The sequence below is a fragment of the Podarcis tiliguerta genome, assembly GCF_965153285.1.
Source record: "Podarcis tiliguerta genome assembly, chromosome: 9".
Taxonomy (NCBI): domain Eukaryota; kingdom Metazoa; phylum Chordata; class Lepidosauria; order Squamata; family Lacertidae; genus Podarcis; species Podarcis tiliguerta.
Window position 1 is genome coordinate 39,584,816 of NC_139542.1, and position 12,033 is coordinate 39,596,848.

The 12,033-nt window shown below is 40.9% G+C and overlaps 1 protein-coding gene across 1 annotated transcript in view; it reads left to right on the plus strand.

The window, feature by feature from the left end:
- The window catches only part of LOC310685281 (uncharacterized protein), a 48,366-nt gene that overhangs the window by 17,936 nt on the left and 18,397 nt on the right, over window positions 1-12,033 (plus strand). Inside the window, exons 10-15 of the mRNA XM_083457338.1 lie at window positions 1,498-1,562; window positions 2,669-2,775; window positions 4,690-4,801; window positions 6,473-6,572; window positions 9,231-9,270; window positions 9,825-9,876. Coding sequence (XP_083313464.1) covers window positions 1,498-1,562; window positions 2,669-2,775; window positions 4,690-4,801; window positions 6,473-6,572; window positions 9,231-9,270; window positions 9,825-9,876 — 476 coding nt within the window. The remainder of the gene's footprint in view (window positions 1-1,497; window positions 1,563-2,668; window positions 2,776-4,689; window positions 4,802-6,472; window positions 6,573-9,230; window positions 9,271-9,824; window positions 9,877-12,033) is intronic.

The following is a 12,033-nucleotide window of genomic DNA, read 5'->3' on the forward strand; positions in this document are numbered from 1 at the left end:
GAGTCTAACAACATCTGGAAGAGCACAGGTTTCCCACCGCTGGTTAAAATTACTCCTCAGCACCTGGAAACAGCTGTCCAGAAGAATTGCCCTGAGTGCACAATGTCAGCATGATCCTGGCTGATCCTGTTTGCAGGCTGAGCCATCTTTGGGTAGCTGTGATAATATAACGATTAATCATTTTGTAGGCAAAAAATGCCTGTCTTTTACTAGATAGTGAGTTAGTTTAAATTAATATAACGATTAATCATTTTGTAGGCAAAAAATGCCTGTCTTTTACTAGATAGTGAGTTAGTTTAAATTAAATGGCTGTAGCTGGCTTGCCTGCTCCTGCCTCCAAGCCCCTCAGAAAGGTATTGAAGGTTGGAAGATGCTGCTGAATTGGGTAGACTGTTGTCCAGGGCAAGCGGGGATCCCTGTTGATTGGGCACGGACATATTATTCAAACTGAAGCTCTACTAGTGCAAGGTACCTACACTCTCACAGCCTAATTCATTCAGCAGGGTTTGCTGCCTTGAAGTTGTATTCAACAGTACTGCTCAGCTGACAGTAGGGTCTCTGCCTGCAGGATGGAGAGGGAAGCCATTTCCAGCAATTCCCTTTCCCCTTTGCTACCTTTCCCTCTCCAAAGTCTGCTTCAGAGCATTTGGGGGGAACCATTAGAGCAGCTGGACCATAAAGAAGGCTGATCGCCGAAGAATTGATGCTTTTGAATTATGGTGCTGGAGGAGACTCTTGAGAGTCCCATGGACTGCAAGAAGATCAAACCTATCCATTCTGATGGAGATCAGCCCTGAGTGCTCACTGGAAGGACAGGTCCTGAAGCTGAGACTCCAATACTTTGGCCACCTGATGAGAAGAGAAGACTCCCTGGAAAAGACCCTGATGTTGGGAAAGATGGAGGGCACAAGGAGAAGGGGACGACAGAGGACGAGATGGTTGGACAGTGTTCTCGAAGCCACAAACATGAGTCTGACCAAACTGCGGGAGGCAGTGGAAGACAGGAGTGCCTGGCGTGCTCTGGTCCATGGGGTCACAAAGAGTCGGACACGACTAAATGACTAAACAACAATCAGAGCAGATTTAGAGGTGGCGCAGGGGACTGGAAAGCATGAGAATTTATTTCCTGTTCTGTTGCCAGAAATCTTTCTGCCACCTGGGTGACACCACTGAATGCAGCCTGAACACAACCGCTGTCCCCACCCCACCCCAGCAACAGATGTTCAGAGGAATTCCACTTCTGAACTGCACAGTTCCATTTATCTGTTGTGGCTAAAATCCACTGAAATACTTTTCTGCCACACACTGGTCTAATTTCATTTTGGAGCCATTGCTTTTACATGTATCCAGGGAAACATATATTGACAGTTCTGATTTTGTCTTCATTTAATAGTGTTGTTGTCAGTCCTATACACTTTGGAGTGCAGTAGCTCATAAATGCTTATTAATAATGGTTTGGTTATAAGTAATTCCAATCTTTTAAATATCCCTTTTCAGGCATTGAAGGTGGTGCAGTGAAAGTTCAGGGAGCAAAAGGATTGCCTCCACCAGCATTTTACAAGGTTCTAATTATTGTTTCAATAATGATAATGGTAGTATAAGCCTGAAGAAAAGATAGTATTGCCATGGTGTGAAACATGTGTTTTCCTATGCCTAATGAAAAGAATATAGACACTTTGCAAACATCATTGAACTGAAGTGATGAGTCTTTCAAGAAATTCTTGGCAAGTCTGTTTTGCATAGCATTTATTTATTTTCACTTTATGTATTTAGTTTTAGAAGGTTTTGCAGTCCTTTCTGTGGTAAACAGTCTGAAATTAAACCATCCAAACTGTTTGAACAGGCTGTGCAGAAAAAGGAGTCTGAAAGACAATGCAAACTGAAATTTTGTTTTAAAACTTTTGGATAATGCAGATGCAAATTTGTGTCGTGTTCTGTGCATTGAATCTGGGGATTTGAAGAGGGTGATTTGTCTGCTGGCATCTCACATAACCATTTCTAGGCTGAGGTTTGAATTTACTTTATCTTGCATTGGTTCAGTGGGGTTTTTTGTACTATACCACTGTCTCTTTCTGTATCTAACAGAAATTTGCACATTTAAATGTATACATATTAATACATTTTCTTGCTAGTCTTTTAACACAGATATACTATTTAGCAAGTATAAGGATGTATCTTCCAACTTCTGTCAGCATTTGAAAATCACAATCATCCTATCTTATCTTAATTTAGTTCTAAAATGAGACAGAACTTTAATCCACCCCTCTCTAATTATCTGAATATGATTAAATAAGAGTAAAGGATTCTTTTAAATAGATGGTTACACATTAGTCTGCATAGCTAATGAAACTGAAGAGTGGTCACAGACGAACAAAGCCACAGGCACTGTCAAAGGGTTTATTTGAATAACAATTGCCCTGAGTGTTTTGAGCGCAGATCTTAATTGCAAATATAATCAATCCAATCCAGTTTTCTAATGCCACTTGCTTCAGCTATCAGCTATGAGCGCTCTTCATTCAGTAAACCCTTTGCATAAAATATACAGCTTTGTTCTTTTGTGATACTCCTTGTTGCTGCAAGGATAGCTCTTCCATTCTAAACAAAATATGAGAATGAATAATGAGAATGAACCATTAATAATTTATTCACATCTTTTCTGTTTTTCCAGGTAAATGCTACGTACCTTGATGGATTCAGAGCTACAGCTTGCTGCCCAGTAGGAGGACCAAAGGCAATAGAAAAAGCAAGAAGAACTGCTGAAAGTATTTTGAAAAGGTTGGAATTTACTGTAGAACAGCTCCCCTAATTGTATAATCATCTCACGGTGCCCCATTGGTAAAAAGGAGCCATGTCATTTGGTCCACAACTTAAAATGTCACTATCTTAAATTAAGAGCAATGTAATATACACTTAATATTTCCAATAGCTTATTATCAGGCGTTCATTATGTATAAGAACCTAAGAAGAAGCTGCTGGATTAGGCCAATGGCCAATCCAGTCCAGCATCCTGTTCTAACAATGCCCACCCAGATGCCTGCAGGAAACCTTCAGGAAGGACCCAAGCATAAGATGGATCACCCCTCCTGCAGTTTCAAGCAGCTGACATTTAGAAGCATTACTGCCTGTGGCCATATTTGCAAATTAAGCCTGGAGTTGCCTATTTCAATATATGAATCCTGTCAAATGAGAAAGTGTGTTTCCAGAAGAGGGATGCAGGTGGTGCTGTGGTCTAAACCACTGAGCCTCTTAGCCAATCAGAAAGTCGGTGGTTCGAATCCCCGCAACAGGGTGGTTGCTTAGTCCCTGCTCCTGCCAACCTAGCAGTTCGAAAGCACACCTGTGCAAGTAGATAAACAGGTACCGCTCTGGCGGGAAGGTAAATGGCATTTCCCTTGAAAAAAAGATTGGCTGGGGCAAGAGATAATTTGATTTCCACACTCATTCTTATCCCCCACCCTTTTTTAAAACAACAACAACAACAATGGTTAAGAGTATACCAGGAATGAGTAGAATAGCTTGGGGGGGAATTCAAATACATTCTTTGAAAAATGTTTCAGACTTACTTCATTTATGAGGATTTAGGATTTTCTTGATTCTTTTACATTTTCTTATTATGAGAGCTATGATAATAAGAGGGCGGAAGGGTTTTTTTTGGGGGGGGGGAGAGGCTCCCATCTTTCACCAGTTTCTGAGCTTATAGCTATGCTAACACTTGCCCACTTGTCTCAATCTGGTGTTCTCTGTTTCTTTTACATTTCTTTTACATTTTCTTATTATGAGACAAGTGGGCAAGTGTTAGCATAGCTATAAGCTCAGAAACTGGTGAAAGATGGGAGCCTCTCCCCCCCCCCCAAAAAAAACTTCTGCCCTCTTATTATCATAGCTCTCATAATAAGAAAATGTAAAAGAAATGTAAAAGAAACAGAGAACTCCGTGTGAAGGTGGTAGACTTGCATCTTTAAACACTGTTGTGACCTGCTGGTATAAAGTGGGGACGAGGATACAATTTAAAGGGCACGTGAATAGGGTAGGTGGGTGGGCCAAAACATCCCAAGAGCTTTTCTCCCAGCTAGCTGATGCCAGAGCTCAGTTGAAGAGAAAAGCACCGGCTCCTGCCAACCTAGCAGTTCGAAAGCACGTCAAAGTGCAAGTAGATAAATAGGTACCACTCTGGCGGGAAGGTAAACGGTGTTTCCGTGCGCTGCTCTGGTTCGCCAGAAACAGCTTAGTCATGCTGGCCATGTGACCCAGGAGCTGTACGCCGGCTCCCTCGGCCAATAAAGCGAGATGAGCGCCGCAACCCCAGAGTCGGCCACGACTGGACCTAATGGTCAGGGGTCCTGTACCCTTTACCTTTAAGCCAGAGGTAAGCCACAAGTGGGCAGGAGTGGAGAAATATATGTATATGTCACCTGCATATAACACACTCACATCTGCATCCACATCACACACAAAGGCAGAAAACCCATTAGAAGACTTTGTCTGCTGTTGCCCCATGTAGAGTTTGAATCTCAGAATGGGGACCATAAGTAAATCCCTGCTAGATCATGCCAAAGGTATACCTAGTAAATCACACTGGCCAACCACATGTCCGGGGGGAGCCTGCAAACGGGACCTGAGTTCTACAAACAAACCTTGGGTGTTGCAAAAGTTTCTTTAGCAGCAGTGAATATATTTGACCTGTTTCAGGACACGCCTGATGTTTGATCAGCTGGGATATGAGGACTACAGCAAAATTAACCTACAGATTTTAGGTTCTGAGGAAACGTACGGACCTCACGCCAAAAGGAGTACAGACGATGTAAGTAAGAAGGTGGACTCACAAGCACTTTTCTTGATTGTGTAGCCAAGAGAAGTATTCCTTTCCCGTTGCAATTCCATTTACTCTTCATTTTCACCATCTTATCATTTACTTAGCCCTGAAGGAAAGGAGAATGAAATGGAGCGTATGACGTTATTTGCAGAGGATATTTTTGTTTTTGTGTTCTGGTTTCGGTGCCTAGGTGGGAAGATGAATAGAAACAGAGAACACCAGATTGAGAAGAAGATCGTTCCTCTCATGCATTTTACCAGTCTTATCACTTTCTTCCTGTTTATATTCTTCCACCGACTGGGAAGGAATGGAGGCTAAGAATTAAAATACATATTACATTTATTGCTTAGTGAGCAGCTATGTCTCTTCTTTTCTTTAAATTAATTGCAGCTGTGGGATTGGAGGGGGCATTATTGTAAGGGGGACATTGCCAATGCTTCCCCCCAAATATTGCTTCACTGTGTAGTTGTGATTTTTTTTGTAAAAGTTACCATTTGTGTTAAGGAGAAGTTCCTAGTTGCCATGAATATATATATATTATTAATTTGAAAATAACTGAGGTAGTTTTCATAAGTACCATTATTCAGCTATTGCTCAAAATGGCATTATTTAGAATGATCAGGCTGAAAATGGGAAGGAGCTGGGTTTTCTCTTTATAAAACTGAGGCTCTGTTACAGGACAAGGCAGGTCATTAATGCCCCTTTACAGTGATTTAGGAGGCATTCTGAAGCCAGGCCTTTGGTGGGCAAGGATGCTATAGTGCTACTGGGTTTAGTTACTGGATTTATTTGGTGGTATTATTACTGATAATTTACGGTTGCTATTTATATTTTATATATCTTGTTTGTAAACCCCCTCTTGTTGTGGTAGGAGCGGGATAAAAATGTTTAAAATAACTTATCTCAGTAGGATCCTTTTCCAAGTAAGTATGAAGCTTCATGCAACCTTTAAACTGTCAATACTTGTCCCTCTAGTCCAGGCTGTTTTCAGTATCTAAATCTGTACACATGGCTGGAATTACTCCAATTTATTTAATATTTAATGTAAAAAGTCATGTATGAAATATCTCTTTTTTTTTAGAAATACAACATTCTGTTCCTGCAAGAAAATATGTCTCTTGATATTGTGCTTTCTGTTGCAAAATATAATGTTCTCACGATCAAATTTGCTTCTGTACAGAACATATCATCCAGACTCTGAACTGTGCCATTTGAAAGTTAGCACACTGACCCTGTTACTGACAAGAGCAGCAGTTTTTTACTAGGGAAGTTTATACTAGGGAAATGTTCTAAACTTTGGATTATTCTTAGAAGGCTTGCTTGCAAGTTAAAATGTGTCAGTCACATTTTTAATGCTCAGCATTCTACAGTTATTTGCTATATATGCTATATATGTTTTGTCTGCTGAAAACTAAAGCTATTGTCTTAATTTCACGTGCACGTTTGGAAATTTTAATAAATTATGGAAATAAACAGAAACTTCAAAGTTAAATTTCAAACCGTTTGCAGTAGGAGTTGTGTCTTTTGATTTACGCTTCCGCTTCTAAATTCTGTGGGGGGGTTTTTACCATAGACTTGTTAGTCTTTCAATGTGTTAAAAGAGCTCTATATGTGTGGTTTATAATTGTTACCTTTCTCTTTTCTAATATCTGAAAACAGGGTCCACGGGAAGTAGTTATTTGGCTTGCCGTACTTCATAAGCAGAAAAAGGCAGTTGAAATCTTTTCCAGAGAGATTGCTCCAGCTGGAACAGGAATGGGTAAATTTTGAATCTTTGTTTTTCTGCTGTTGTGGTTTATAACCAAACTTGGTTATTAGACTGTATAAAATTGGTTGTCATTTGACCAAAACTGAGCACTTCTTTGCTTTTTAGTTAGTCTAGAGCAGGGGTGGGGAACCTTTTTGACTTCCCCAGACAGCCTTTAAGGCCAAATTTGGCGGGTGGGCAGGGCTGCCCACATCAGTCATGTGATGTCACAATGACATCATGTGCAAGGTACTCTGAATTCCTGAGCAAGGTCCTTCCTCAATACAGACCAGCTTTTAAGGTATTCATTTGCACTAAATTCCCTTTGTAGTTAAGTAATTGCATTGCTTGGGATGTTAGGAGTACATTAACCATGTGGTCCATGTGAATAAGCTGTTCATTTATTGCTTCTGCAGTGGCCTGGAGACAGAATAAATACACTGTTGATTTAAACCTCTGTTTACAGAAGCAGGGTCAGTGTATGGTCACAGTCTGTAACTGGCAGTAAATTTATGTTCTACCAAACAGAGCAAAGTAAAGTAGCACTTATCTATATGATATTAAATATTGCTAAGATAAGATACATGTAACCATCTTGACACTTGTTATTGATCAGATTTGCTTTCAGGAAGAATTTTTTTTACCTTTAAAATGTATTTCGTTTTACAGCGTATTTGCAAAAACAACAACAACATTGTGTAGTAAAAGCCCATTCCTCAGAACATTTCTGAATGTCAATAAAAACAGTCTTTAATTAATAGTGAAAGTCAAAAGCATTGTTGGATGACACCCCAATTTCTGAGTGGTTTGAAAATTCAGGGGTTACAGGTGCTTACCCAGGGTTTGTGTTTGCTTTTAGATATGAAGCACAGCAGAGACTGTGGTGTCTTTATGATATGTGGTTTATTTACACATATATACAACCTCTCCTCATGAATCCTCGCCCACTAGCTTGCTTACACTGAGGCAAAGTCATCTCTTGGCAACCAGCACCCACTGGCTGGCCCCAGAGCCACCATTCAATCGCCTGGGAGCTTGTAGCCAGGGCTGCTGCAACAAACAGCTGCGCAGGCCTCTGGAGGTGGAGATGTGAGAGGGCATCAGAGGATGGAGAGAAGGAAGGATGGAGGCCGGTGCCACCCATGGCACACCTGACCACTATTCCAGAGTGTCATGGCATGCTGGTTGAAAACCACTGAGCTAGACCATTTGATAGCATGGCATTGCCCCTGTTTCTTATGGCCATGATTCTTAAGTCCCTGCCGAGCATGAAACTGCATTGACTGTTCCGAACTAAGACAATAAAACCTGTCATATGCTCTGAAAACATGCCATTATGATCAGTGCAATTTCCAAACACTTCTCAAGGGCAGATCCATATGGAGTGTACAGCTGTAATCTAATCTGGGTGTGGCTAAGGCAGGGGTGGGGAAGTGGATCCAGATTCGAAACGTGTATTAAAGACACCCAAATTCCCGTACTGGCCCCTCATTCTTATTTTCTTATCGAGATAACTACAACAAAACTGATGTTTGGAGTTTTCAACAGCGTCAGCAAGGAACGTTCACATTTTTAATCTTCTGAAGCAGCTTCCTAACTACAAAACTAATGTGCTGACCCTTATTTCACATCTTAAGTGACCGGAGCTTGACACCACGATGACAGCTGCTTAATGCAGCTTGAGATTTTAAAGTGCCTGGGTATATGTAAATATTATGACTGATGACAAGTGTGTTGGAAGTTGCTTCTAGGTTTAACAGATTAACTTGGCCAGTCCTCATTTATGTTTGAATACATAATCCTGAAAGATATCTTATCTTTTTGGGTTGAGAGGAAATGGATATAGCAATTTTAATTGGCCTCTGTAAGCAAAGTTATTTGTATATGGTGTGCAATATTATAATGACTATAGGACACTTGATTTCAGATGCTTGTTGTTTTAGAGTTTGAAAAGTTCAAGTTGGTAATAAGTGCTGTGGCTGGACGCTAGAGAAGCGAAAATAATATTCTTTCTAAAATCTTGAACCTGATTTAGTTCCAGGTTCTAGTTCTTCCTAATGTTTGTGGATATTACGATAGAAAAAGAAGAAGGGCACTATAAAAGCTGAAAATGTATTCCACTTTCTAACTTGCGTTGGCATTACAGTTGAACTGCATTTTTTTAAAAAGCATTTTGCGTTATATTACATTAGACCCATATTAGTTCAGCACCCTGAGTTAATTTTATTTACATCCATCAGCTAAAGCTCTTGTAAAGGGGACAGCTGTATAGTTACTTAAAACAGGCATCCTAAATAATTTATCAGTGGAAAACTCACTCACTCAGATTCCTAGATTTGCTGCAAACTCCCACCATCTTCTTAGCTTCTGTTGCAGGTCTTCTAGCAGAAGGATAATCATTTTATTTCCTTCAGATTTTCCCGACCTCCCCCTATTGAAACTCCATTTATCCTACTGTTCCTTCCCTATAATTCTGCAGGGTCTAATTAGGAATTGGAGTGATGTTAAGTATTTCATGCTTAGGCAAAAGTCCTCATCATCCTAAAACTTTATTTCATTGTCTGAGGGGGTTTTGGAGAAAAACCAAATCTCAATAAAGAAAATGGTTCAACCCTGATTTTCTCTTAATCATCTTTAGAATCTTAACTTTAAAATATATTTCATTTTCAGCACCTGGTCTCACTGCAATAGTTGGAGGACGTCCAAAAGTGTAAGTTTTTAAGAGGGGGTTATAAGAATATATACTTTTATTTTTAACCGTTAGGGAATTCGTGCATTTCTTAACTGTCAGTTACTTAGCATATTGATTAGCTAACTTTATGTTTTATAGACAACCAAATTATATACTCCCTTAGCTGAGAATCCTAAAATATTCTAGTCAGTCTCAGGAATGTGCTGACTGCTGTGTTTTGGAGGGCTTTGCCTACAGTGAAAATATTTATTGGTCATTATATTTCTAGAAAATTTCCAGTCGTAACAAAGTGGCTCAGAAGCAGATTATCAGCGATACTGCACTTCATGGTTTTAAATTATCCTGTGTTGCCGATAATTAAAAGACAGGTCTTGCGCCCCAACTGCCATCAGCCCCAGCCATCCTGGCCAGTGGTCATGAAGGACCGCCCCTGAATTAAATAGATGTACTGAATGTCTAAAGACCATAGCTGATGTTGAGATGTATTCAGGAACCATTTAAAAACCTACTGAAAGGTGTTCTTTTGGCATCTGTACTTAATTTGCCTTATTTGTGTGTGGCTTCTTTTCCAGATCGCCTGTTCTGAAGCCATTTTTCTTTCTTTATCCAAAAAAGAATGTCAAGGTAGGAGCTGCTTTCGAAGTACCAGTCCCAAATACACTTTGTAGCTGCTGCAGAGAATCACAAAATTCATATTCATTTGAAGGGTGTGTGTTCTTACTTGTACATTCTTCTTAGTCATTAGATTCATGGTGGCTGATTTAGCTTGTTTGCGTTGGGAAGAGACATCCTACAATACGCACCATTGCACAAGGCGATACTGTTCTTAATATTGTCTGTGGAGTGTTGTAAGGCTCCAAATGTCCCCGCCCCATAAGTATAGGTATGGGTGTTGGTTTTTTAAAGTTAAATCTTTTTTAAAAAGAATCTTCCATTATTCTTTACCAGAAAGAAAAAGAAAACAATTCAGAGCTCTTTAGTGCTTTGCAAGCAGCATTTAGGCAGTCACACCTCTTGCAAAATCTGTTGACTTCAAGCAGAGAAAGACAGAGACATAGAAAAGAGAGAGAGCAGAAAGGAAGAGAGCACAGAAAAACAGTGTGACATGAAACTTTGTGAGGGCCTGGCTCTGACTTGAGATGGTTTGTTTACATTGTGGTTGGTCTCAGCGGCGGAGGAACCCTCTCTGGCCCCCAGGGCAGGACACCGAGGGGTGGGGAGAACCGCCCGGTGACACACACGTGACATCCGTATGGAGTGCGCGTGTGTGGCAGCCCATACGGTCGTCGTGCGAGAGGCAGCCCTCATGGATGGCGCATGAGAGTGGCAGCCTGTATGGTTGCTGTGCGAGCACACGCCCTCGGCCACTGTACAGCTGGGGGGAGGCAGGAGCCATCTTGTCACACACACCCCAGAGTGGCACCTGGGGCACAACACCCCCTCTGCCCCCCACTTCGTACACCCCTGGTTGGACTCAGCGAAGAGTAAAATCACCCCAATTTGCTTCATTATGGCTGCAGAACAGAGCAGCACACCCCTAAATCAAATAACCCGTGCGAGGCCAGAGTAGCAAAGCTTGAACAATCCTCCCCATTTGTCTACAATGTAATGAGAAATCACATTGCCATATACTCTCATCCATGCAACCAGTTGGGGCTAAATGTCTTCTGAGGACCTAAGAATGAGAAGCACAAGGCTTCTTCTGACTCTGAACTTTTGTCCCTCCCTCCTCTATCTCCAAATATCTCCTTCTATGTTTCTCTAGCCCGGTTGGGGAAGAACAGTAATGTCCTTATTAATAAAGTGTAGCAGTTCCAGCAGCTGTGGGAACCTCCAGCCCATTGGCCTAACCACTCGGCCCATGAGGCTGTTATTGGCCAAGCTATGCCACCTGCTCTGCACCTGATGCAGGTAAAGATGTATGGTAGCTAAGTCCTATTGTAGTAGCACTGACATTTTTCTGATCATTGGTGCTTCCATGCAAGCATTGACAATCAGCTGATTTGGGAGGCTAGCATAGCGCTGTGCAGAAACAGGTCACCTGAGGTCATTGCGACTGACAGGTGGGAGTCCCCACTCATGTGTCAAACTTGGCCCATGCAGGGTGGGAGAGACTGTAGCATTTCCTGTGCTTAAAGTTTGACCTGGATTTCAGTAGTTGCATAAATGCGTGCTGTTTTAAATATTGTTTTAAAGTCTGACCTAGAGTAAAACCTATTGCATAAGGTTCCCCCCCCCCCATCTCCAAAGACTTGCATTGATACAAAGATTCTATTATTTGGTTTGCAACAGAGCTTTGTTCTGTTCTTGTGAAGAATGAGGATCAGTGGAGCTTTTCCTTCAGCTTTTATGTAATTGTACTTAACTTCAAAACAGTGTTTGTGCAGTTTCGTATCTTTACAAGTTAGAAACCTTTTGATTTCAAAATATACAATTGTATGGGTAATATACAACTAATTTATACTTAGAGCAGGCCCAATAAAATTAATGGGTGTAAGTTAAGTCATGTCTGTTCATTTCAATTGGTGTACAGGGGGTATGGCTAACGTTGGGAGAAAACCTTGCTTTTTTTTTTTAAGTGAGGAGCAGCTGAAATTTTTTTCAATAAGTCTTCCTCTGTCCTCCAAGTCCCGCCAAATTAAATATCTGTTAAAAGTAAGAATGGTGCAAATTGTCCTGAGTTCCACTTAGTCTTCAATTTCTGCTGACCAATGCTGGATGTACATGAGGAAGGCTTGCTTGCTTCTCATTCCACTTTGTTTTGAATCTTTTGCAAAACTT